General features: G+C 40.5%; 3 protein-coding genes and 1 pseudogene across 3 annotated transcripts; all 4 read right to left on the bottom strand.

Annotated features, from left to right (window-relative positions):
- Positions 1–79: 79 nt before the first annotated feature.
- On the bottom strand, positions 80–14,066 carry LOC133536271 (uncharacterized; annotated as a pseudogene).
- Positions 941–2,012, bottom strand: LOC133536270 (histone H2A). Its single transcript, XM_061876680.1, has one exon. It carries the CDS (start codon positions 1,995–1,997, stop codon positions 1,614–1,616), a length of 384 nt encoding a protein of 127 aa, XP_061732664.1. The 5' UTR covers positions 1,998–2,012; the 3' UTR covers positions 941–1,613.
- On the bottom strand, positions 11,196–12,048 carry LOC133536596 (histone H2B 1/2-like). The gene has a single exon (XM_061877230.1). It carries the CDS (start codon positions 12,038–12,040, stop codon positions 11,666–11,668), a length of 375 nt encoding a protein of 124 aa, XP_061733214.1. The 5' UTR covers positions 12,041–12,048; the 3' UTR covers positions 11,196–11,665.
- A 1,644-nt stretch (positions 14,067–15,710) lies between the features above and the next one.
- LOC133536269 (histone H4) lies at positions 15,711–16,064 on the bottom strand. Its single transcript, XM_061876679.1, has one exon. The coding sequence runs from the start codon at positions 16,039–16,041 to the stop codon at positions 15,730–15,732; it is 312 nt and encodes a 103-aa protein (XP_061732663.1). The 5' UTR covers positions 16,042–16,064; the 3' UTR covers positions 15,711–15,729.
- Between the last annotated feature and the right edge of the window lie 11,501 nt (positions 16,065–27,565).

The following is a 27,565-nucleotide window of genomic DNA, read 5'->3' as shown; positions in this document are numbered from 1 at the left end:
TCAATTAGAAATTGAGTCAGTCAAGTGAGATGTCACAACGTTTCATCTTAAATGACCTGTTTTATTCTTATGATCCTTTGTTCTGGTTCATTGTTAATCGTTCATGCACCTTGACTGCGATTGCAGCTGGGGTATAAAAAAATTGATTAATATCACATTTGAGGTATAATTAAGTGGGGACATGTACCCTTAGTGGTGTGGGTGGCCCTTAAAAGGACCTTTGATTTTGAGTATTTGAAAGCGATCTGTTTATCCTCCAAAGCCGTACAGGGTACGTCCCTGCCGCTTGAGTGCATAGACCACATCCATGGCGGTCACGGTCTTTCTCTTTGCATGCTCCGTGTAGGTGACAGCGTCACGAATGACGTTCTCCAGGAAAACCTTCAGAACCCCGCGAGTCTCTTCATAGATCAGGCCGGAGATTCGCTTGACTCCGCCGCGACGAGCCAGACGACGGATCGCTGGTTTGGTGATACCCTGGATGTTATCACGGAGTACTTTACGGTGCCTCTTGGCGCCACCTTTGCCGAGTCCCTTCCCCCCTTTGCCTCTTCCAGACATGATGTAAGACTGACGTTATCAGAATGTACTAATCACTGTGTCGTTGAGAGGCGTATTTAATACTTAACTGCGGACCTGAGAGAGGATTGTTCCATCAACTGGGTTGGCCAGTCATTCAGTGAGCAGCACCCCTCCCCCATGACTTCAACGTGAATGAATGACATTCTTTATTTTGCATTGTTGTATTAAATGTTATTGAATTGGTGCAATTACTCGTGCAAATAGCAGGTACATGGTGAAATGTAAGTGTATATGATTGTATTACATCAGATTACCATGTAATTTAAATGCAAACCAAACAATTGAGGAATTTTAACTCACTCTCAATTTTGGAATACATGTTCAAGTTCCAATCGAACATAATAGACTAGTAATTGAATCGAATAAAGACATTACATTCTGCTTATAATTGTGTTTTAATCGTTTTTTGGAATTATTGACAAAAAGAGTGGAATAAAATCCTGGCCTGAAGTGATTTATGACATGCTTGTTACAATGAAGAACTTTGACATGTATACAGCCAATAAGCATTAATAAAATGTTTTCAATAAAACAATCTTGTAATTTCCCCTCAGGGATTAAAAAGTATTTCGTCTTCTGAAAACATTAACATTCTTCCAATATAAATTATTTTGCACTAAGTTTGTATGACAAAAATCATTTCATTTTAAAGAAACATGATCACCCAATATCTGCACACTATGCAAGTTTATACACAAATTAAGACATTGCAATTATACATTATATTATACTAATAAATTTGGGTACAGACTGAATGCTTTCATGTAATTCCCATACTTTGTAATGCCACTGGGGTACAGAATCATCCAATATTAACCAGTGACCAATCTTGGTTTGGCTCTAGCATTCTTCAAAACTTAACCATTTTTATCAGAGGCCGTCAGATTGGTTGAGTGTATTGCGCACAGGATGACAGCCATGTAATACATTGAGTGATGTTTTCAAAGGCACTTCAATGGAATCAAGCTCGTTACGTAGAAGTGGGTGGCTCTTAAAAGAGCCGTTTTGGGGGTCTTCCTGGCAGACAAATCTTACTTCTTGGCAGCCTTCTCGGTCTTCTTGGGCAGAAGGACAGCCTGGATGTTGGGTAAAACACCGCCCTGGGCAATAGTCACTCCGCCAAGGAGTTTGTTGAGCTCCTCGTCATTACGGACGGCCAGCTGCAGATGGCGGGGGATGATCCTAGTTTTCTTATTGTCGCGAGCAGCGTTGCCGGCCAACTCCAAGATCTCAGCAGTCAAATACTCGAGCACTGCCGCCAGGTAGACAGGGGCGCCGGCACCGATACGCTCGCCGTAGTTGCCTTTGCGGAGCAGCCTGTGGACACGACCCACCGGGAACTGAAGCCCAGCCCGGGATGATCGGGTCTTAGCCTTGGCTCTCGCCTTACCGCCAGTTTTGCCGCGTCCAGACATGGTATATACTTGAGTGAGAAGTAACTCAATAACAACCAAGTAAGGGAACAGACTGTATATACACAAGACCGGTGTGCAATGATTGGTTAACTGAAGCGGGAAAAAGTTCGGCCAATCAGAAAATGGCTACTTCAACGTCACTCAAAGTCGTTTTGAAATATTCATTATTTTATGCTTTACCATAACATTAAAAATGATGGTGATTCCCTGGATGTTATCACGGAGAACTTTGCATGATAAAAAATATGTAGTTGCTCAATACTAAAAGCCAGAAATGTATTGTCATGATATTAAACATGTGCTTTTTGAATGAGTCTTTTTATTGTCATTCTATAAAACCAATATGCTCCTCGCTGTATAATAAAAAACAACTATTCAATAGTTTGTTTTATGTTTTAATTCGACACATTTGCAATCTGTTGTTGACTGGGAGGACCACTCAAAGAAGAATCAATTAGTTCCCTTGATTGCCTTACATTCTTAAATGATGCCAATGATCATTACACTCAATCTTACTTTGGGTACGATAAATACTAGCTGATGAGAATGATATGTTCCATATTTTTGTGTTTAATTTCACAAATGTGTTAATCATACGGTTACTGTTGGCGGATCTGGTACCGCTCCGTGACGCATTTGCTACGGGCCGCAGAGAAACTTTTAATATTTTGTAAACGAGTGGATTTTCTCTGACTTCTCTTTCACCTTGAAAGAGCCTTATTGGACCAAAAAACAAATCTATCTCGAGCAGCAAAAAAAATTAAATCCTTATATAAGCCCTTATAATGTAGGCAATATTAACTGTATTAGCCTACTATCAAAATGACTAAGTCGGCTACAAATACATATTGAACATTCAAGAATAAATGTTTATTATTATTTTATTATTACTTTGTTGTGGGATGGTCCTTTCAGTTCAACTTCCATTAAAATATTAATTGGTTATGTTTCGTTGCATTAATTAAATTATAGAAATCCAATTTTTATTAAGAGGATTGGAAAAAAACAACAGAATGGAACGTGCATATCAGGGTTCACATACCTGCTTAATAGTGCTGTCTGTTCAATATCGATCACATCACACGACTCATCACAGACATTAATGCATTAATGGAACTAATTAATAATTAGAATATTTGTGTCATGTTTGCCCTCCTACAGAAACTATAAAAAGAATAGAGGCACCAATAAGATTGATTATAGTTGTACAATAAAACTCCTCATAGGAACTTTGCGACATGATACAATGCACATTAATGAACATATGAATTATAAATGACACACATTGTAGCCAAAGGCTGATTTCCGTCTGCATATCATTGCAAAGAAAGAAGCCCAGGGCTCCCACTAATTCAGCGTTGTAGTGAGTTGTATTTTTCATGCACTTATTTTTGCTGTATTTATCTGGCACAAGTGGAAAGACGGTCCCTGAAAATAATGCCTATACGTTAAACTGTTCCGTGGTGCAAAAAAAGGCTGGGGACCATGTACTGCTCTAGAACAGTGGTTCTCAAATGGGGGTACGCGTACCTCTGGGGGTACTTGAAGGTATGCCAAGGGGTATGTGAGATTTTTTTTTTTTAATATTCTAAAAATAGCAATAATTCTAAAATAATTTATAAATATATTTATTGAATAATACTTCAACAAAATATGAATGTAAATTCATAAATAGTGAAAAAAAAATACAACAATGCTATCTTCTGTGTTGACAGCTTGATTTTTTGTAGAAATGTTCCATAAATATTGATGTTAAAGATTAATTTTTTTGTGAAGAAAAGTTTTGAATTAATTTCACGAATCCAGATGGATCTCTATTACAATCCCCAAAGAGGGTAATTTAAGTTGATGATTACTTTTATGTGTAGAAATCTTTATTTATATTTGAATCACTTGTTTACTTTTCAAAACGTTTTTAGTTATTTTTATGTCTATTTTTCCAAATAGTTCAAGAAAGACCTTTACAAATGAGCAATATTTTGCACTGTTGTACAATTTACTAAATCAGAAAGTGATGACATAGTGCTGTATTTTACTTCTTCATCTCTTTTTTTTCAACCAAAAATGATTTGCTCTGATTGGGGGGTACTTGAATTAAAAACTGTTCACAGGGGGTACATTACTGAAAAAAGGTTGAAAACCACTGCTCTAGAGGACAGAACGACCTAAGGTAAGGTATGCTGCTACATTAAGAAAAAAAATCAACAATATATCACCATTGTTTAGAAAGACAGGAAGGTTTTGGGTGGCATTTTTGCTTTTCCAGTTTATAGTTATTGCATTCAAGCATTATGAAGTAACAATAGATTACACATTGAAATTTAGGATTTGAGAAAGAAGGGCAGATCGTATATCGGCCTTTTAAGTGAAATTATGTGAATGTGACAATTGTATGCAACTGCTGGTTTATTTTGCCACTTATAGATTGAATTTTCATTGGGAAATTAGGGAGGACATTTTTTGTTACTGTTGCATTGCTTTAACATAGCACTCATTTTCAAATCTATGTGGTCAACTTTCACTTGGTGGACGCAGGAAAAATACCTGGTGTTAGGCCATGTCCACACCAACACGTATACTTAATAAGCGCATACTTATCTCTATGTTCAGGCCTCTTGTCCACACGGAAATTCATACTTTAGTCTTTAAAAACGCAGAGTTTTGCAAACGCTGGCCAAAGTGTAAAGTTCCAAAACTCTCCGCTTAGCGTATACATGTACACCGCACAAAAGGAGACTTATGATGTCACTGTCACTGTTCGCTGTCATTTCCAAAGCTCAGCAACACTGTTCCGCTGGATTTAAACCTACTATAAGAGTAATTACTGTGTTTGAACGTAAACATGCTATTTTCACTCAACATTAATACAAATACATCAAAATGGGCTTTGCGACATTCCCGCCAGCTGTTTTGGATATGATCTCTGGGGGGAACCACCAACTTTGACATGTGTCATAAGAAAGGTGCAATATGGGAATAAGCGGTAGAAAATGGATGGATGGATGGATGGAGCCGGGCGCGACCGTGCACACAAGTGAAAAGTGACCAAACAACTAAAAAAAACATGATAGCGTCCTCCTTGTAGTGTGTACTGATGTTAAAGACAATATACACTTCATTGCAAATATACTATATCATTATATCCATTATTAGGTGCTTTATAATTCCACAAGAGTTTTGCAGAAGCACATGCACGTCTGTGCGCTTTATTTAGGCACTTTAAACATGCAAAAGATTTTCCTTGGCTCGTTAGTGCGTGTTGATTTTAGAAATAACTTACACTTCACTGCACATGCAATTTATCACCATCTTGCTAAACATGATAGAATTCTATGAGTTTTGGGTTTCAGCAGCACAGGCATGTGCGCACACCGGAGAGAAAAAAGATACACAATGTGCCCAGGGCTCTGTGTAGGTGCAGGCTGGTTTTAAAGGCCTACTGAAATTAGATTTTCTTATCTAAACAGGGATAGCAGGTCCATTCTATGTGTCATATTTGATCATTTTGAGATATTGCCATATTTTTGCTGAAAGGATTTAGTAGAGAACATCCATGATGAGTTCGCAACTGGAGAAAAGCCCTGCCTCTACCCGAAGTCGCAGACGATGACGTCACATGTTGATGGCTCCTCATATATTCACATTGATTTTAATGGGAGCCTCCAACAAAAACAGCTTTTCAGACTGAGAAAATGACAATTTTCCCATTAATTTAAGCGAGGATTTGTGTTTGAGGATATTGATAGCGACGTACTAGAAAAAAACAAAAAACAAAAAAAAAATGCATTGAGACGGATTCAGATGTTTTAAGAGACATTTAATAGAATCATTCTGGGAAATCCCTCATCTTTCTATTGTGTTGCCAGTGTTTTAGTGAGTTTAACAATACCTGATAGTCGGAAGTGTACGTCCACTCGGGGAAGTCGACGGCAGCAGTACGGGAGGCACAAGCTCAGCTGATATCCGGTAACAGGCGACTTTTTAACCACAATTTTCTCAACGAAACCCGCTGGTTGACATTCGGTTGTGATCCATGTTCGCTGGGATCCATAGTAAAGTTTCACGTCCGTGAATTTTAAACAAGGAATCACTGTGTGTTTGTGTGGCTAAAGGCTTAAGCTTCCCAACTCTGTCTTTCTACTTTGACTTCTCCAATATTAATAGACCAAATTGCAAAAGATTCAGCAACACAGATCTCCAAAATACTGTGTAATTATGCCATTGAAGCAGACGACTTTTAGCTGTGTCTGTGCGCGGCGCTAATATTCATAACAGCCTGTGACGACACGCGTACACGTCATCATTACGTGACGTTTAAGAAAAAGGTCCCAGGAAATTAAAAATTGCAATTTAGCAAACTAAAAAGGCCGTATTGGCATGTGTTGCAATGTTAATATTTCATCATTGATATATAAACTATCAGACTGCGTGTTCAGTAGTAGTGGGTTTCAGTAGGCCTTTAAAGATAATGTACATGTCAAGTATATCAGAATAATCAAAGAAGTTGTAATGCCACCAAGTGGGGTTTTGCTGCTTTTTTCAGGTGATTATCAATCAATCAATCAATCAATGTTTATTTATATAGCCCCAAATCACAAATGTCTCAAAGGACTGCACAAATCATTACGACTACAACATCCTCGGAAGAACCCACAAAAGGGCAAGGAAAACTCACACCCAGGTGGCGACTTGTCCAGGGTGTACCCCGCCTTCCGCCCGATTGTAGCTGAGATAGGCGCCAGCACCCCCCGCGACCCCAAAAGGGAATAAGCGGTAGGAAATGGATGGATGGATAGACGAAATGTGCATGACAGCAAATGAGTGTGTTTGCGTGCAGAAATACCTTTTTAAAACTATACTCGTGTGGATGGAGATTATTTAAATCCCAAATATGCCTTTTCATCCTCGTTTGGACAAGGCCTTAGAGCGCATACAGTCTAACAAATGTACAGGTGGGTCAGACTGTACAGTAGGTGATGTAATAGCATCATCTAGTGGTCACAGCCTGCATCGCATATTAGGGTAAACTGTCCAAGGAGTCAGGTTAGGGGCAATAGAGTCGGTCACATTGTCTAAGTGAGATGTTGAGGATAAACTCGTGTAGTGGACAACGTGGTGGCTCTGAAAAGAGCCGTTGTGGTGATGAAGACTTTGTAGCTTAAGCTCTCTCGCCGCGAATGCGTCGGGCCAGCTGGATATCTTTGGGCATGATGGTCACTCTCTTGGCGTGGATGGCGCACAAGTTGGTGTCCTCGAACAGACCCACCAGATAAGCCTCGCTGGACTCCTGCAGCGCCATGACAGCCGAGCTCTGGAAGCGCAGGTCCGTTTTGAAGTCTTGAGCGATTTCCCTCACCAGACGCTGGAAGGGCAGTTTGCGGATCAGCAGCTCGGTGGACTTCTGGTACCGGCGGATCTCCCTGAGAGCCACGGTGCCGGGCCTGTAACGGTGAGGTTTCTTCACACCGCCGGTTGCTGGCGCGCTTTTACGGGCGGCCTTTGTGGCCAGCTGCTTCCTGGGGGCCTTGCCGCCAGTGGACTTACGTGCTGTCTGCTTGGTTCTCGCCATTGTGATTTACGCTGAGAGATGTCTTCAACAGCCGCGAACTGCTCTTTTATTTACACCAGAGAGCGCTTATTGGTTCGTTTGAGGAGAACGCGCCCTGGTGCTAAACAACTATTGGAGGAGAAGACTGAGAATTGAGCCAATCGTCAATGACAACTCTACAGCGACATCTAGCGTTGGTAAGTTTTAATGCAGCTTCAATACAGCCTGGTATTTACAGGTATTATTTTATGTCATAATAATGTATTATTGTGTGTGGAAATGTTTCTATTTTTACTTATGAAATAATCATACATCTGGGCAATTTCATACACCCTATACTTGGTAATGACATGAAATGTTTGACCTTAAACAGAAATAATAAGGAAAGTCAATCAAATTACATGCTTTCTAGCTATTGTACGCCTTTATTGGGGAATCAAATACAATATATAATAATATCTGCTGGTGTGTCATATAAACATAAGTATGTGCAAGTTGTGTCCTTGAGCACCCTTGCTCCTGATGGGTCCTGGTGAGCATGGCAGCTCCCGCCATCAGTGTGTGAATGTGTGTGTGAATGGGTGAATGTGGAAATACTGTCAAAGCGCTTTGGGCTCTGTCACGCCAAATTTCTCCCCCCCCCCCATTTACTTCCGGGGTCAATATTAATACAGACATTTTGTTAACGCTATATTATAAAAAATATAACGCTATATTATAAAAATACAGATGTTTTGTTAACGCTATATTGTAAAGAAAAATAATTCAAAAAACTATTTACAAACACAAGCTATGGGATTACACATTTACTTCCGGGGTCACGTTTCCTCACGTTTCCTCTTACGTCATCCCATAGCTTGTGTTTGTAAATTGTTTTTTTCATTTTAAATTTTTTTTTTACAACATAGCGTTAACAAAACATCTGTATTTTTATAATATAGCGTTATATTTTTATAATATAGCGTCAACAAAACATCTGTATTAATCATGACCCCGGAATTAAATGGGGGGGGAGGTTTTTGTAGAGGGAAGAAATTTGGCGTGACAGCTCCTTAAAAAGGGGTAGAAAAGCACTATACAAGTGCAACGATTTTACCATTTACAAATTAAAAACATTGTCTTTTGTGTGATTTTCTATTGTAGGAATCTAATTGTGTTTAACATTTAACATGTGAGCGCTGTCCCTTTTCTGGACACCTTTGAAACATGATGTGCAATGCTCATGTGTGTAAATATTAGATTTTTGGGGTTCGATTTATCTGAATTGTTGTTATGTGTGTGAAAAAAAAGGACGGTAATGCGGACACGGAAGTCTGAAAAAAATAATCAATTCCCTTTAAATAAGTATTGTATTGTCTTCTTGCATTGTTTTTATTGCTTCGGCAGCTTTGCAGGACCCTCCTGCTGTCTTGTTATGTCTATACTGGTTCAGCACTGTGATCATCCTTATGCACGATGGGTGAATAGTAGGGCTGTGAATCTTTGGGTGTCCCACGATTCGGTTCAATATCGATTATTGGGCTCACGATTCGACAATGTATAGATTTTTTCGATTCGATTTGATTCTCGATTCAAAAACGATATTTTTCCGATTCAAAAGGATTCTGTATTCATTCAATACATAGATTTCAGCAGGATCTACCCCAGTCTGCTGACATGCTAGCAGGGTAGTAGATTGTTTTGAAAAAAGGTTTTATAATTGTAAAGGACAATGTTTTATCAACTGATTGCAGTAAACTATCAAACAAACCAAAAATATGAGTTATTTTATCTTTGTGAAAATATTAGACACAGTGTGTTGTCAAGCTTATGAGATGCAATGCAAGTTCAAGCCACTGTGACACTTTTTAAATGTTTATAAATGTCAAATGATAATGTCAATGAGGGATTTTTAATCACTGCTATGCTGAAATTATAACTAATATTGATACTGTTGTTGATAATATTCATTGTTGTTTCACTACTTTTGGTTTGTTCTGTGTCGTGTTTGTGTCTCCTCTCAATTGCTCTGTTTATTGCAGTTCTGAGTGTTGCTGGGTCAGGTTTGGTTTTGGAATTGGATCACATTATGGTATTGCTGTGTAGTGGTTTGTTGGATTGATAAAAAAAAAAAAAAAAAAAAAAAAAAGAAATCGATTTTTTAAAAATGAGAATCGATTCTGAATCGCACAATGTAAATGATTCGATTCGTATTCGAATCGATTTTTTCCCACACCCCAAGTGAATTGTATACAAAGTGCAGTTTATGATACAATCACAGACATGCCAGGTGGAGCATTTGAATGGATGATAGTACCAGACTGCCTTTATATTGACTCAGTTTTCTGATCAGAAGTCACCACAATTCAGTGCATGGGATACATTATGTGCTTTGTGACATTCCCAACAGAATAGATACTCATTTCAATTATTTTTATTATTATTTTTAATAAACTTACTTTCCATGCACACAACATCCATCCATTTTCTACCGATTGTCCCTTTTGTGGTCGCGGGGGGTGCTGGAGCATATCACATCGGAATTCGGGCATATCACGGCGGAGTACACCCTGGACAAGTCGCTACCTCATTGCAGGGCCAACACAGATTGACAGACAACATTCACACTCCAGGGCCAATTTAGTGTTACCAATCAATCTATCCCCAAGTGCATGTTTTTGGCAGTGGGAGAAAGCCAGAGAACATGCAAACTCCACACAGAAAGATCCCGAGCCCAGGAATGAACCCAGGACTACTCAGGACCTTTGTAATGTGAGGCATAGCTAAGTCATTATTAAAATATGCACACATGTAAGACTGTGGATAGTTATTAGTGATGTGGGGATTGATACTAAAATATCGACCCAGGTGCTTCCAGAACTTTATCTTCTAATATTGATTCTCAAATCAAAATATCAACACTTTTGATACTTTGGTACAGTGGTTCTCCAACTTTTTTCTCCAAGTACCACCTCGGAAAAAAATTGACTCTCCATGTACTTCAATAATGACCAACATTATTGTACAGTATCATAGTAGGCCTAAGTGTTCATTAAAATAAGACAGGGGTATTATTGAACAAATATAGCTGATATTTTGGCCAATTTAACATTACCCACAGTTTCAACAGTACTAGTGTTTGCATAAAGGAAAATGAAACACTGTATCTAAATTATTTGGCATCCACCTAAATGGAGCCCACATAGCACTAGTGGTACACATACCACATTTTTATAATCACTGCTGTAGTTAATTTAGATGTTTAGTATTAATGGGGATGGTATAAAATAATCTTGTGAAAACCAAATGCAATTGGTGTGAACTACTTTTCAATGCACAAGCAAGAAAATGACTGTCAGTTAAGACGGGTGATTGTGTATTATAAGACAGCAAGTGTATGTCTACTGTTATTGTAAGCTATTACATACCGTATTTCCTTGAATTGCCGCATGGGGTATAGTATGCGCCTGCCTTGAATTACTGCCGGGTCAAACTCGCTTCCCAAAATAATTAGCGCATGCTTAGTATTACCGCCTGGTCAAACTTGTGACGTCACGAGTGATACTTCCCCTGTCATCATTTTCAAAATGGAGGCTGATTTCAATACCAGTAATCAGAAATCGCATAAAGGGAAGAAGATTAAGAGCTACTCAGTAGGATTTAAGGTCCAAGCTTACATCACACTCAATTTTTTACTGCATACCTTTGGTAAGTGCCGGAGTAAGAAGAGGTTTTAAATTAATTAGCGCATGCTTACTTTTATCACGTCTTTGGTAAGCACAGAAGTGAGAAGAGGTTTTAAATTAATTAGCGCCCCGGTGGTAATTCAAGGAAATACGGTGGTTGATATTAAACAAATGCATTCTATGCATTTCTACATGACAGCTAGGGAGCAGCAACCTTTATTTTATACAATTTATTACCACGATCATTAGATACATATTGCACAAAGTTTCAGATCAGCAGCAAGTCATCCTAATATGAATTCTTTAAAAGTCAGTGGAACTGCTCATCCATAAAATACAGACCTTTTTACTGATGTATTGTCAAAATAAAATTCAAGATTATCTGCAACTTTCTCTTCTGAAGAAGTGAGTGGCTCTTAAAAGAGCCGTTTTGACGTTGAGTTCGTTAGACTATTTTACTTGGAGCTGGTGTACTTGGTCACAGCCTTAGTGCCCTCAGATACAGCGTGTTTAGCTAGTTCACCGGGCAGCAGAAGACGGACAGCGGTCTGAATCTCTCTGGAAGAGATGGTGGATCTCTTATTGTAGTGAGCCAGGCGTGACGCCTCAGAAGCAATGCGTTCGAAGATGTCATTGACGAAGGAGTTCATGATGCTCATGGCCTTGGAAGAGATGCCGGTGTCAGGGTGCACCTGCTTCAGGACCTTGTAGACATAGATGGCATAACTCTCCTTCCTTGTCTTTCTCCTCTTTCCTTTTCCTTTGCCGGCCGCCTTGGTGACGGCTTTCTTTGAGCCCTTCTTGGGCGCTGACTTCGCTGGTTCGGGCATGGTGCTGACTGCTTAGCAGATTGTTGCAACACCAGGGGGGAGTTGTGCTCTTGAAGACGGCCTATGCAAAACTAACTGTGGCGACGCCGATTGTTGATTGGCTGAAGTTATTTTGCACTGGGAGACGGTCTAACAAAAATGCGCGGGACTGCGACATTAACAGTCACGTGATAGCCGTTAGAGAAATGTGTGTTTAGCTGCTAGATTTTATAATGGAATGCAATTAACATTTTCAAAATTGAGCTTTATGTCATGCACTGATGTACATAAAGATATATAGGTGAATAGGGTAGTTTTGTATACAATACTTTTCATTTCCTTTTAATTACGTAAGTTAAAAGACAAAACTTTGACTGAGATTGATTCAAAATGTCATATAGGTTCCAGTTCTCTTGGAAGTACTTACACTGATTTCAGCCAGCAAACAACATACGGGCTTCTGGAGAACACACCATACAATCCCAGTGTATTTATATTCTGTAAATAGATGAAAATAGGGAGTTATCTTCACACATATCTTATTCTGATTCTGACACCCTGTAAATAAAATCCAATTCTTCTCACCCACTTTAGAATAAACACATACAGTATAAGGTCTAAAACACGCTGCCTTTCAAAGCAGACATATTAACATATGCCAACACAAACAAAAGCTTTCAAAAATTATTCAGATCAAATCTTAATATTTCATTTCAAATATTTTATTCATTTTATAAATGGGGTTTACATGCTAAATAGCATCCATTGAACTTAGTTTAAATTAGTGACCGTTTACATTTAAACATGTAAAATGATGGTGTACATTAATTTCCTGTAACAGACAGGAGTCAAAGAGGTGAAATGGTTTATAAATCCAATTTCTTCCTAAATCGCTTCTGACATGCTGAATTCTGTAAATATAACCACATGATGTTTCTATGCAAATTGTTAAGCATGTCAGAAATAAATCAAAAACACACCAATATCATCTGGAAAATCTAAAAACTATTTTAACAAGAGTGATTCAAACACAGTGGGTCAATTGTATTAAACTATTTGAGATGAGACAGCAAATATGCTCTAAGCCAGGGGTAGGGAACCTATGGCCCTCGAGCCAGAGGTGGCTCTTTTGATGACTGTATCTGGCTCTCAGATAAATCTTAGCTGACATTGCTTAACACGATAAGTAATGAATAATTACGCTGGTAATCACAGTGTCAAAATATAAAACATTTTAATGCATTTTAATCCATCAATCCGATTTCTACTGCACCTGTTCAAGAAGTCACATTTATGGTAAGAAGTATTTTATTTATCATTGGGTTAGCTTCAGAATAACAATGTTATTGAAAAGAAAAAGGGACTTATCACACTCTAAAAATATTGGTCTTACTTAAAAATGCACACATGTAGTTGTATTCAGTGTCAAAAAATATCAAATGGCTCTCACGGAAAAACATTTTAAAATATTTGGCTTTCATAGCTCTCTCAGCCAAAAAGGTTCCTGACCCCTGCTCTAAGCGGTCACATACTTGTCACTTGTTTGTTTTTTATGAGTAAGCATTAAATACAAACACATTTATAGTAGTTGGAAAATACGCTCTCGGCAGACATAGTACGTGGCCCTTAAAAGGACCGTTGATTTTGAGAAGATTGTACAGTGTAGAGTAGAGTTTAGCCTCCAAATCCGTACAGAGTACGACCTTGTCTCTTGAGGGCATACACAACATCCATGGCAGTCACCGTCTTCCTCTTGGCGTGCTCAGTGTAGGTGACAGCATCACGGATGACATTCTCCAAGAACACCTTCAACACTCCGCGAGTTTCCTCATAGATCAGACCGGAGATACGCTTTACCCCACCGCGACGAGCCAAGCGGCGGATAGCGGGCTTGGTGATTCCCTGGATATTATCACGCAGAACTTTGCGATGACGCTTGGCGCCTCCCTTCCCTAAGCCTTTACCTCCTTTGCCTCTTCCAGACATGTTCTATGATAGCTAGCAATAATGAAGACTGACTAACTGGAAGACTGGCTGAGCTTGCAGCTATTGCATGACTGCGGACCTAAGAGAGGAGAGTTGAGTATCTGTCTGGGCGGGCCTCCAGTCAGCAGTCCTTCCCCCACCATCCCATGGGACTTCTTTGTTCTAACATGTAATTTTAAGAATGCAGCAACAACTAAGAAATAAACCATATGGACAATGTTTTTTGTATAACCTTATATATATAGACAGATAGATAGATAGATAGATAGATAGATAGATAGATAGATAGATAGATAGATAGATAGATAGATAGATAGATAGATAGATAGATAGATAGATAATCATATGCTATCAGATATGAGTAGACCTTGATGTCAGCAAACTTTTTTTTTTTCAGGGAGACGCTGAGAAAGGCGCCAGCGCCCCCCACGACCTCAAAAAAGGGAATAAGCGGTACAAAATGGATGGATGGATGGACATTACATAACGTCTTACATGAAGTGACTTGTGCTGGTATGACAATAAAGTTCCTTGAATACTTGAATCCTACACAGTTGGGCTAAGCCTGTTAAGGTTTACTGGAGAAGAAAGAGAAGAGGAGGCGGGAGGGCTAAGATGTGGGGTCAAATCCTTACTGTCAACATTTGAATTTCAAAATTTGGGACATTTTGTGGGAAAAATACGGGAAACTATAGGATTTTATATAGATAAGTGACACAGGTGTTAGAACCTATATATATATATTTTTACAAATAAGGGGCATTACAGAATGCTCCAAAGTGTTTAATTCTGATATTTTTTCATCAGATTCAGGCCACATCAGGAGGTAGTCCTGAATGCCATTAGAATCTGATATTTTTAAATGTCTAAACGCTAAGCGACCTCAATGTGATTTTTTTCTTCAGCTTTGGGCAAGCTAGATCATTCATGTGTAATTGATATTTCATCACAATATCTGGTTTGGATTAGCATTTAAGATGGCCAAATTTTCAGTGCATCGTTTGTCGATAGTGCGCGAATAATAAGCCATATGTAATACATGAAAATATATTTTGACGGACCCGAAATGATCATGGGGCCCATTTGCTTACATGTGCGTTGAACGATGAAGCTCCCGTAGATCCACGCTGATGTCCATGTCTCCTCTACCTAACAGCAATGGTGGGCCGTCAAGGCCAGCAAGGCTTTCCTTCTCTGTTGGTCTAACATAACCAGAAATCATTATCATAATTAAAGATAAAAGTATTTTTAAATGTACTTTCTCTAAACATGTAAAAGCATTCATATTCTCTTAAATTTATAGTATGCTCCTTCCAGCGCTTTTTTTAAGGTTATAGTTTTTATCCAATCAGAATTCAGCTAGCTTATGTTGCCATGCTGTACCAAATCTGCTCAAAGCCTTCAGAATCAACAACGTGGGCGTCAGTGAATGGAGACAAACATTTGACAGACAGTTAAGATAGCCAATCAGATCAGGGTTAGTGTCAGGAAGGCCTTCTAGCTTACTGACTATTTTTTTGTGAAAATCATAGTCTCTTCATAGTTAAGGCCTATATAAATCACATTTGCTATGTGTTAGTATGTGGTGCATAACTAAATATACTGCAAAATAGTAATCAAATCAAATATAAAAGCATTTGTAAGTCATTGAAAGGAACACTTTCAGTAGAACTAGTGTGTGGTCCTTAAAAGGACCTTTGTGTTTGTAAGGTTGATTGAAATGTTTAGCCTCCAAAGCCATACAGGGTACGGCCTTGTCTCTTGAGGGCATAGACCACATCCATGGCAGTCACGGTCTTCCTTTTGGCATGCTCGGTGTAGGTGACAGCGTCACGGATGACGTTCTCCAAGAATACTTTCAACACACCACGAGTCTCCTCGTAGATCAAACCAGAGATTCGCTTGACACCTCCACGGCGAGCCAGACGACGGATTGCAGGCTTGGTGATACCCTGGATGTTATCGCGGAGAACTTTGCGGTGACGCTTTGCACCTCCTTTTCCAAGACCTTTGCCTCCTTTGCCTCTTCCAGACATTTTAAGAGTTGCCCAAGTTGCTTCACAAGAGAAAGAATGCAGTGTGCTTGCAACGGCCGGGGCAGCCTCACTTATCACAGCACTACGGACCTGAAAGAGGACAGATGACGTATTGTTCTGGGCTTGCGGCAGCCCTTCCCCCATGACAAACATACTGCTTCCCCTCCATTATATTTCTCTTTTTTCTCTTGCATTTTAAACCTAATGCTATTTGGCTTCTCTTCGGTTCTATTGTGGAAAAAACATAAATCCAACCCCGGTTTCATTTAAACTGTCACACTAATTCCACAGTAGAAACATGCATGTGTTAGTCAATGTTCATTCAGAACCACTGCTTTATGTTTACACAATCTAATACAAAATCTCTGCTGTTTAATGCCCACATTATTTTATTCGATAGTTACAAGTATCAGGCTGGTTGGGATGATTTACATCATTTATTTAAAAATGGTCACACAGAAATTGTATATAGTTGGTGTTAGAGTATCCTAGATTGTGTTAGACTCTACCCGCGTTCTTTTGTTGAACAGTCAAATGTCGGGTCTTCTGGAAGATTTAGTAGTGTTAACAGTGATGGGCATGCTACCATGAAAATGTAGTTAGCTAAGCTACAAGTTACTCTTTATTAAATGTAGCTATGCAACAGGGGAAGCAATCCCCATAGAACTGTAGCAAGCTACGCTACAAGCTACACGGCAAAAGTAGCTGGCTACCTGAAACATGCCCTTTGTCTGGCTTTTCAACATTTCTTTTAAATTGCGTACCATGTACAAAATGAGGGGAAAAACACAGGAAACAAATTAAATAAAAGGCAGTGAAACAATAATAATGATAAATAAACACCATAATATATACTATAATTTAGACTTTTAAAGGGGAACATTATCACCAGACCTATGTAAGTGTTAATATATACTTTGATGTTGCAGAAAAAAGACCATATATTTTTTTAACCGATTCCCGAACTCTAAATGGGTGAATTTTGGCGAATTAAACGCCTTTCTATTTATCGCTCTCGGAGCGATTACGTCAGAACTTGACGTCACATAGGTAATAAAGCCGCCATTTTCTCAAACACATCACAAACAGCTCTGTTATTTTCAGTTTTTTCGACTATTTTCCGTACCTTGGAGACATCATGCCTCGTCGGTGTGTTGTCGGAGGGTGTAACAACACTAACAGGGAGGGATTCAAGTTGCACCACTGGCCCAAAGATGCGAAAGTGGCAAGAAATTGGACGAAATTTGTTCAAACTACAAGGGTGTGGGGAAAGCAGACGAAATGGTCAGTCATTTGTTCCGCACACTTTACCAACGAAAGCTATGCTACTACAGAGATGGCAAGATTGTGTGCAAATTGTTGAGACGCATTTTTAGTGCCGTCTCACCCGTGCCGGGAGCAGGAAAACAATTCGAGGAGGCAGGAGTTGAGTCAAGTAGAAGTATTTTATTTAATGCAGTCTGCAGAGAGCGGAGATCGTATAGTACACTTGAACAGTAGTACCAGGAAAACCCAAAGCGATCTGTCTGAGAGTTTGTTGTACAGCAGCTTATATACACTGTGCTAGTAGTTATCTGATTGGTCAGTCTACTGACTGACGTCAGTTGCTATCTGTCTCGTGTCTAGGAAGTACTCTTGGTTTCCTGTTAAGTTGGTTGTTGCTCTCAACTATCTGTTTCCTGTATGTGCAGTGTTTGCTTGGTTTCCTGTTATGTTCGTTATTGTTCAAACATCTGTTTCCTGTAGGTGCAGTGTTTGGCACACTGAGCCAAATTGAGGTCAGGACGTTTGCTTTGTACACTCATGAATCCCCCTTTTGATCTCTATTAAAGAGATCACAAATCAAAACATCGTATAATATGTACTTAAAAATTCGACTAAGTACTAATACTTAGTGGCACCTTAAACTTGAGTTGTACCCGTGATGGACAGATGTATCAGGGCCCAAAGAAAGACCATGAGTACCCCAAACCAACAGAGAATAAGGAGGTCGATGGTTGTCACGATCTTCTTGGTCCCTCGACGAATCTGGTTGGTGATTTGGCACACCACGTGTAGGAGAGGAGCGCTATTTCACCTCCTCCCACAGGGATTTTGGGTAGACTACCTCACCCTGATGCCACCAGGGGATTATTCTGCCCCTTGTTGATTGGTGGTCTTCTCCCGTTGTTGTTGTTCACGTAACTCGGTACGTGTCTCTCCCAACGTGCGTGCAGGGGCGTCCGCCGCTGCACACTGGCTCCAGTGGAACTACGTGTCTCCCTTGCCGTTCAGCCGAACAGCATGCGAGGTGCGTTCAGTCACTCGATGTGGACCCGTCCACCTGGGTTCGGTCCACTTTCGCTTGAGCACCTTCAGTAGGACCCACTCTGTGCTTGGTGGGGTCGCTGTGTCTTCCTTGTTTCTCTCCCCCACCTGCTTGGCATACTCTGCAACAAGGGTTTGTAAAGCATGGAAATACTGCGTGTGGGTTATTGACTGATCATCACCTTTGATTCCAATAAGCTTGGACTGGGGCCCTGGAAACCTCCTGCCTGTGGTCAGCTCAAAGGGAGTAAAGGCCGTGCTTTGGTTTATTGAGCTTCGAACAGACATGAGGGCAAGGGGTAGCGCATCTAGCCAATTCATTTTGGTCTGTGCACAGATTTTTGCCAATTTAGATTTGAGTGTTTGGTTCATCCTTTCAACCTTTCCTTGGGATTGTGGGTGGTAGACCGAACCAAACTTGTGTTTCAACCCCAGCATTTCTTCAACCTTTTGCAGATCATGGTTTTTGAAATGTGTACCATTATCTGATCGGATTTTCTCAGGAAAACCATGTCTGGGGATATACTGGTTTACCAAAAACTTCACCACTGTCTTACTGTCTTCCCTTTTTGTAGGGAGTACCTCTGGCCAACCTGAATACGCATCCACACATACCAACATATACCTGTACCCTTTTACTGAGTTCACCATATCTGTGTAATCTATGATGATTTCTTTCCCTGTTTTCGTCTCGAGAGGGAAACGTCCAGGATGCGGTCTGACTGTTGGTCGTGCATTATACATGGTGCATTCAGGGCAAGTATGTACATGATATTTACGCATATCTTTCAAAAATGGGTGCCACCAATTTTCGAGGTTTCTCTGCATCTGTGCAGCCCCGACATGTCCCACTCCGTGCGCCTCAGTTAGTGCTATGTTTTTTATTCCAGGTGGTAGCACAATCCGTCAAAACATCCTTTAATACCTGATTAAATAGGCCAGGGGATAGAGCAAATCCCTGAGGAAGACGAGAATAGGTCAGTTGGACCCCTCGGTAGGTGAAGGCAAAAATGTTTCTACATTCTTCGGCTAGTTGTAGGCAGAAAAATGCATTAGCGAGGTCGATACAGGTGAACCATTGGTGGCTAGGATCAAGATTAGTCAACGCAACGTAAGGGTTGGGAACTGGGATGGTTTGCGTGCATAACGCAGAGTTAATGGCCCTAAGATCATGAACCATGCGATATTTACCAGTGCCCTTTTTTTCAATGGGCCATATGGGAGCGTTCCATTCCGAGGATGTTTCTACCAACACCCCCTTTTCAAATAGACCTTCAATGGTATCTGCAATGCCGATTTCGGCGTCTTTTTTACTTGGGTATTGGGGAACCCACACTGGGTTGTTATTTTTCAGCTTGAAAGTAACTGGGGGGCAGTCGACTAGGCCAACATCCGTGGGCCCAGTGGACCATAGTGAGTCAGGCAGTGAATCTAACAACAATGCTGCTTCGGGGTGATCTGTTTTCTCTCGGCCATGGTGGCGGGAGATTTGAGCGTGTTCAAGGAGAGCGTGGTCAGTGCAAGAAACCTGTATTTTGTAGATTTGAGTTGCGGGTGAATACCACAACGAAGAGCCAACCCTCTGCCAATCAGTTTGCAGTTGTGCTGTTTTAACTATAGAACCCAGCTCTTTGGCTTGGTGCTCTGGATGTAAGGCTAAAGACACATGGGGGGAAGCCTCGTCACTCATCATGTACCACTGTAGTTGTTCTGGGGTGAGAGAAACTTCTGCCGCTACACCTATGGGAGCCACATAAATGTTATTAGTGGAAAGAGCCCAATTAGTACCCTCTATGTCCCTGCTAAACTGTTCCTTATACCACTGTGTATCCTCTCTATCATAAAACAATGTCATATGTGGAGGGTCAGGAGGGGCCACATAGGGGTGTATTTGGGAGATCCAGGGTTTCCAAGTCAGGTAAGCCGACAGGATTCCACCTTTATCACTAGTTTCTCTGTGTAGGAGACCCCAGTAGATGTCAGCCGATCTGTCTGCAACTGGCTGAATCATGTATTGGCTTGAATGTGAAGACTCAATACTGGCGCAGGGTAGAGATGTTCCATCAGGGAATGAGACTGTTAGTCCGTCAGGCGAGCAGAGAATAGTAGCCCCCAATCGAGTCAGGAGGTCTCTCCCCAGCAGGTTGGAAGGTACCTCAGGGGAGTAGATGAAAGGATGCAACACAGTCTAATTGCCAAGCCTTGTTGTGAGAGGCTTGGTGTAAGGCAGCATAGTAGGAACCCCAGAGAAACCCATGACTGTTATGACGTCTGATGTAAGCAGCTTCTTTTCCACAGTCTTGATAGTGGAGACGGTAGCACCGGTATCCACTAAGAAAGGCAGCAAGTCCTGATTTACTGTCACTGACAGCACCGGTTCTGCCGTAAGGTGCTGTCCAGGGCTTCTCTGTGGAGCGTGTCACTCAGTGTCTTGCCACAAGGGGAACTGTGGTGCGGGTCCTCTCCCTTGAGACTGAGGAGGGTGTGTTCCTCCCCTGTTCTGAACTCCTCCTCTCTGTGGAAACCCTCCTTGTGACTGAACAGGGTTATATGGGCACTCCCTCACCCAATGGGAGGAGTCCCCACACAGGAAACAGCCTTGGTTTCCTCCTTGAGGCCTGCCCCCGGAAAACCCTCTCCTTCCTCCACCCCGTGGGCGTCCCCTTCCCCTATTTTTTCCTCCCCTTCTTCTGAAATGTGGCGTCCCAGACTCCTGAACGTTATCGCCGTCCCACTGCTGTACAGTTTGAGACATAACCTTGACCTGATCTTTCTTGCCCTTCATTTTGTCGTTTAAGTCATCTCTAGCTTTGGCTAGTTCTAACTTCAGTGATTGTGCCTGCAAATCTGCTTTGTCTTTCTCATCTTGTTGTGTTTTGTCTTGAGCCGTGGTAAGGTGATGAACGAGATGCTTCTCCCATGTACAAAGTTGACATCCTAACATGTCAGGGTTACTTTTCATGGCTGTTTGCACTGACTCAGGCACTCCACTCAGAACTGCTTGTCGGAACCACTCGGCCTGTGACCCAGTGTTACCGGGGTACTGGCCGGTTTGATTGGTCCAGGCCTCTTTGGCTTCACATAAAAACTGCCTGGGGTTTTGTTTGGGGTCCCATCTAATTTTAGGCATAACGGCTGAATTAGGCAGTGGGAAATGACTACGCATTGCAGCACCAAGAGCAGTGCATAGTTGGGTGAATCTGACCTCATCGGACAGTGTTAGAGTTTTTGCGTCCGTCTCTACATCTCTAAGATTAGTCTGGGTCATGCACCGAGCAGCAACAGCGCGGAAATCTCCCAATGCCAGAATGTGCCTCTTTCAATGTAAAATGTGGGATACATGCCGTGGGTTGGAGGCGCATAGGGTGGAGGACATGTGGGGACATGAGGTGCAGTTACTGATTTGGAGTGAAGCTCCTTTTGGTGCAGATGTTTGGTGCTTTGCCAGCAGATCAACAGTTCAGCCCACTCCTGTTGCTCCTTCTCCCAGTCGCGCTCCTTTTTTCCTCCAACTGGACTTCTGCAACAAACCTGCAATCTTTCCCTGCTCTTCCGCTTCATCTCTCTTTATAGCTGCTGTGTTCATCTTATCAAGTATCAATTGTCCTAAGGGCCCTATATGTTCCAATGTTTTCCCCATGTCCTGAATAAGTTGTTCTAAATTTTGTTTTGCTTTTGTTACTTTCTTCTCTTTATCTGTTGGCTTTGATGTAGCAGCTAGGGCATTAGCTGTGGATCCAATTTGGGTCAATAGGGTGACATATGGGCTGACCAGGCCCCATCCATCATCATCTATTTCTCTATCAAACTCTCCTTTCATTTTAACTAGACTCTGAGCTCCACAGTTTTATTGCGACAACAATCTTCCCGGAGATAGCTGCGTTAGCCCACTTCGGTTTTCTGAGAGACAAGCTTCTAGGCCGGCCCTAAAGGTCGGTCCGGTCTCCCACTGGGTGTCCTATCACAAGAACCACAGCGTTTACTCCAAAGATAAGATGTCTCGCTCATCAACTGGGTGATTTAGCCCTCGCTGCGTGTCTGTTGGTCAGATATGGACGGTTTTCACCGCCCACCCCGCCCTAAACTGTAGCGAATGAACGACGTTCGTTTACACCGTTAGGTATCCCGTCAGTTCATCAGCCGCAGACCCAGCACACGACGAGTATTCACACAACGATTTACTCAGAGTCTTATTCTCCCCACTTCCCTTCTTACCTCAACAACACTTAAAATACACACACAAAGTTAGTGTCACATACACATTCGATACCCACACAGTATTTTCTTTAGCTTAAAGTTGTGTTATCGAAAGACTACTCAGTCTCTGTTTTCAACTGCAGTTTCCTTCAACTGTATTTTTCTTCTCCCTTCATTTTTCCTTCATAAAACAACCTATTTTGTTGTTTTGAGGAGTTTTATACAGCGATATTTCAATCTCTCCAAGGTTTATAAACCTATTTTCCCAAACGTTTTTGGAGTTTTCATATCGTAACAACAACTAGAATTTAGGGACCTCAACCCCCGGGACTCTAACCCAGCCGCGGTACTAACCGCTCCTGGACCCCGTCGGATCTCAGGTGGAGTTACCCCACTCTCGAGGTTACTGTGTATTCCTCCTGTATCGAAGTTATTTTAGATTTACACTTCTACTGACTCTTTTAGTTTTTATGTTTTCTTACAAGTACATAGGACAGGACACTATTTTAGTAGTTTCCAATATGCAGAATTTGTTTTAACAGGTTTCTGCTTACCTTATTTGTAAGTGCCGGCTAGTGTCTTTGTCCTTTGTCCATGAAGAACATTTTTAGGTCCGAATGGTCCTCTCGATGTTCTCCTCACAACTCCCTCGATTCCGGGATGAGCCCCCAAATTGTTGAGACGCATTTTTAGTGCCGTCTCACCCGGGCCGGGAGCAGGAAAACAATTCGAGGAGGCAGGAGTTGAGTCAAGTAGAAGTATTTTATTTAACGCAGTCTGCAGAGAGCGGAGATCGTATAGTACACTTGAACAGTAGTACCAGGAAAACCCAAAGCGATCTGTCTGAGAGTTTGTTGTACAGCAGCTTATATACACGGTGCTAGTAGTTATCTGATTGGTCAGTCTACTGACTGACGTCAGTTGCTATTTGTCTCGTGTCTAGGAAGTACTCTTGGTTTCCTGTTAAGTTGGTTGTTGCTCAAGCATCTGTTTCCTGTATGTGCAGTGTTTGCTTGGTTTCCTGTTATGTTCGTTATTGTTCAAACATCTGTTTCCTGTAGGTGGAGTGTTTGGCACACTGAGCCAAATTGAGGTCAGGACGTTTGCTTTGTACACTCATTAATATCCTGCGACACTCAAAGCAGATGCATTTCCAACGATAAAGTCAAAAAAATGTGCCGCCAGACCCCCATTGAATGTGCCGGAGTGTCTGCACATTTTACCGGCGGTGCTAAGGCAGACATGGCACAGATGTATGGATATCCTGCAGATGCATTTCCAACGATAAAGTCAACGAAATCACAAAGGTGAGTTTTGTTGATGTTATTGACTTATGTGCTAATCAGACATATTTGGTCGCGGCATGACTGCCAGCTAATCGATGCTAACATGCTATTTAGGCTTGCTGTATGTAACTGTGTGGCTGTATTTGCATCCAGCGTTTCCCTAACACCCAAATTTAATGCCAAAAAAACACTTAACAATCAACGGATTTAAGTTGCTCCAGTGTCAATGCGAAAGCCCCGATCGTTTGGTCTGCACATTTTACCGGCGATGCAAAGTCAGACATGGCCGAATAGCGTCAATAGCTATTCGCTCAATATCTTCAGTTTCTTCCTCAATTTCATTTTCGCTATCTGCCTCCATACTCCAACCATCCAGAATCGCTTAAGCTGCAGAAATCCGAGTCTGAATCCGAGCTAATTTCGCTATATCTTGCTGTGGTATCCGCCATTTGTTTGTATTGGCATCACTGGATGACGTCACAGGAAAATGGACGGTGGCTTTGCAGATAGAAAAAATCAGGCACTTTAAAGCCATTTTTTGGGATATTCCGGGATGGGTACAATTTTGAAAAAAACTTTGAAAAATAAAATAGGCCACTGGGAACCGATTTTTATTGGTTTTAACCCTCCTGAAATTGTGATAATGTTCCCCTTTAAACACAGCAAAAAACTGTTTTAACAGAAACCAGTGGCAAAATGGCAATAACCTGGCCAAAGGAAAAGTAAGAAACATTTGACTCACAAAAGAAACATTAACAAACTCCTTCTTTACATGAACTGAAATCAATAAAACTGAACATGTTTAAAGTAAACATATTTTCCTGACTGTGGAACAGAGTCACGCAAAATGAAATTCCTCCCCAACTCCTACATTGTTACATTGTTGCATGTTAATGTGACCAAAAGTGTACATATAGAACCAAATGGCCCCAATAAGTGTCAAATGATATAATTTAGCCGGGGACAGTCTACAAAACCCTCGAGGGGTCCCCACACACCACTGTATGCATTTATTTGAGTGTGTATTTTCTTTGACCCACGCCTATGATGATATTCATTGTCTCTGCCCGCAGTTAATAAAAACAGCGACTATCTAGACGTTGACATAAAAAACAATGACTTGCGTGTTGTTTGGTAACAGTTGATAATTGTTATATGCAGTAAAACTTTGAACTCAACTTACCTTAATTTGTGTTCTTAAATGTGTTTCACACGTCTTTGATGTCGAGAGCAGTTTTGATTTGATTTGGGCTCACAAAGTAAACAACTAAAAATAAATGTTTTGGACATTGTATTATCCAAACGCATACATTTGTGTTATTATGACTAAGTAGACTCATTGTAGGTTTCTTGGACGTCGTCTTCATCAATAACACTTGATGGAGAAAATCCCTCTGCCTTTTTATTTTTATTTTTTAAAAACTGCTTATACACTCCCTCTTCTCTTCTCTGACTCCCTCATCCCCAGGTGGGATGTGGACCCGACTTAAACGAATTTAAAAACTTATTGGGGTGTTTGCATTCAGAGGTCAATTGTACGGAATATGTACTGTACTATGCAATCTACTAATAAAAGTCTCAACCAATCAATCAAAGTGCGTGTCTGTTGAGATTTCAACTATCTTGTCTCTTAATTGGCCTGTTCATGATGTTTTTGCACTAACATTAACCAATCTTGACTCATCATGGCAAACCAACCAATCATCATCGATTTTCTTAAACAAACACCAACCAATTGTCATGGATTTCATGTTTTTTTTTGTTGCAAGCTGTTTCTTTCTTTCTTTTCTCTTCCTCTTCTCCCCCTATCTTATTTTGTAGCTTGTAGCTTTGCGGCTAAGCTATTCATTACTTTGGTCTAAAAATAGCTAAGCTCCGGAAATCGCTACTTATTCAAAAACTAGAGAAGCTACTGCCAAACTACTGGGGAATGTAGTTAAGCTATGTAACTTTGCTACTTCTAGCGAGCTACTGCCCAACACTGAGAATTGAGAATTCTTAATTTGATTGAACCAACCTTATTATTATACTTCCATAGCTATTTTTAGTGCATATTAACATTTATGTCACCTTTTTTAATGGAATACATGTTACTTAATATTGGGCTGGGCGATATATCGATATACTTAATATATCGCAGGTTTGTCTCTGTGAGATATAGAAAATGAAAATATGGGGATTTTCAATTATACGTTCTCACACAGTTGCTTTTAGCTGCTGGCATTACACTACAGGCTCTTCCCACTCTGTTGTGTCTCCTTCTCACAGACATTAAGCGCACCTTCTTACATATGTCACATACTGTCACGTCATATGTCACATACGTACACGCCCTCGCGGAGCAGAGAAGTAGCATCATGGGTAACGTTAGCTGTGGTGCGAGTGGTAATACGAGAAAAAGAAGGTGCGAATCTGGTAACAAATGAAGAAATAATTAATTCCCAAGAAAAACAGCAGGGGTCCTTCGTCTGGCAGTGGTTTGGCTTCAAGTGGGAATATGTTGAACAGACAACCGTAGTTTGTCAAATGTGGGACAAAAGCGTTGCTACAAAAAGTAGCATTACTGCTAATATGTAGCATCATTTGAAAAGTCACCTGCTAGAGAATGAAGAGTGCTTACAGCGCATGTCAACATCTCCATACGGTGCCACACCATCAAAATGCCGAGGCAAACATTTCCAAATCAACACTGTATGAAAAAAATAGTCAACAACAAAAGAAGATAATGTCCGTAGTGACCTACCACATAGCGAAGGACGAACACTATTTGATTTCCGATCCTGCAGCTCATTTTCATTTGACACTTATTGAAATATCTTGTGTGACAGCATGCACAAAAGTGCACTTTATTTGTTTTAAACTATTGTAGTGGCGTTCTGTACAATAAGCACACTTAATTTAGTGTTGTTTTGATATGTCATCTTAGTGACAAAATGCACAAAAATGCACTAATAGCTTGTTGTAAATTGTCTCTGTCATGACAATCTTGCACTTTCTGTTTTGAAATGACATGAATGTTTGTGCCACTGCTTAATAACTGTTTAATAAATACACTTTTGGTCAACTGACTTAGTTGTGATTTCCTTCTCTGCATGAAAGTTTAAACTGAGCATATATTATAAGGAATCTTTGAAGGCTGTTTCATACAACACATATGGAAAATGGGAGGACTTTTTTGACTGCCTTTTGCTGCGGGATGCCATATTCAAACTAATCTACAAAACTACTATCGATGTTATTTTCAAATTAAAATTATTTATAACTTCTTACCCACGGGGAAAACGTTAAAACTATGGAATATGACTGAGTCAGATGATTGCTGATTTTGTTGTCAGGAATCTGAATTCACCCTGAATTTGTTTTGGTATTGTTATATCGTGTCTTCCTTTTGGGTGGAAGTTGAAAAAATATGTTTAAGGATTGGTTTGTTTACGAAGCTTGATGCTTTTTTTTGTTATTTTAGGAGAGTTCATTGAGAGTAATGATTTAGTCAATTTAATTATAGTACTTGGTAAAATGTTTATTTTTAAGGCCAAAAACAGATATTCACTTAGTATTACGTTCTTTAAAACATTTATTCAATATTTTTTAACTTTAGAAAGATACATGGTTTAAAATGATAATGATGCCAAAAAAGATGGGAAGTCCTCAAAGGCTTATTTTGAAAATGTAAGTATGGTTATAGATATGCAACAACAACAACAACATATATGCTATCTGTTGTTGTGTTCCCT

The sequence above is a fragment of the Nerophis ophidion genome, linkage group LG17, assembly GCF_033978795.1.
Source record: "Nerophis ophidion isolate RoL-2023_Sa linkage group LG17, RoL_Noph_v1.0, whole genome shotgun sequence".
NCBI lineage: Eukaryota > Metazoa > Chordata > Actinopteri > Syngnathiformes > Syngnathidae > Nerophis > Nerophis ophidion.
The sequence above is the reverse complement of the archived record's forward strand: the minus strand, read 5'-3'. Positions and strand labels throughout refer to the sequence as shown.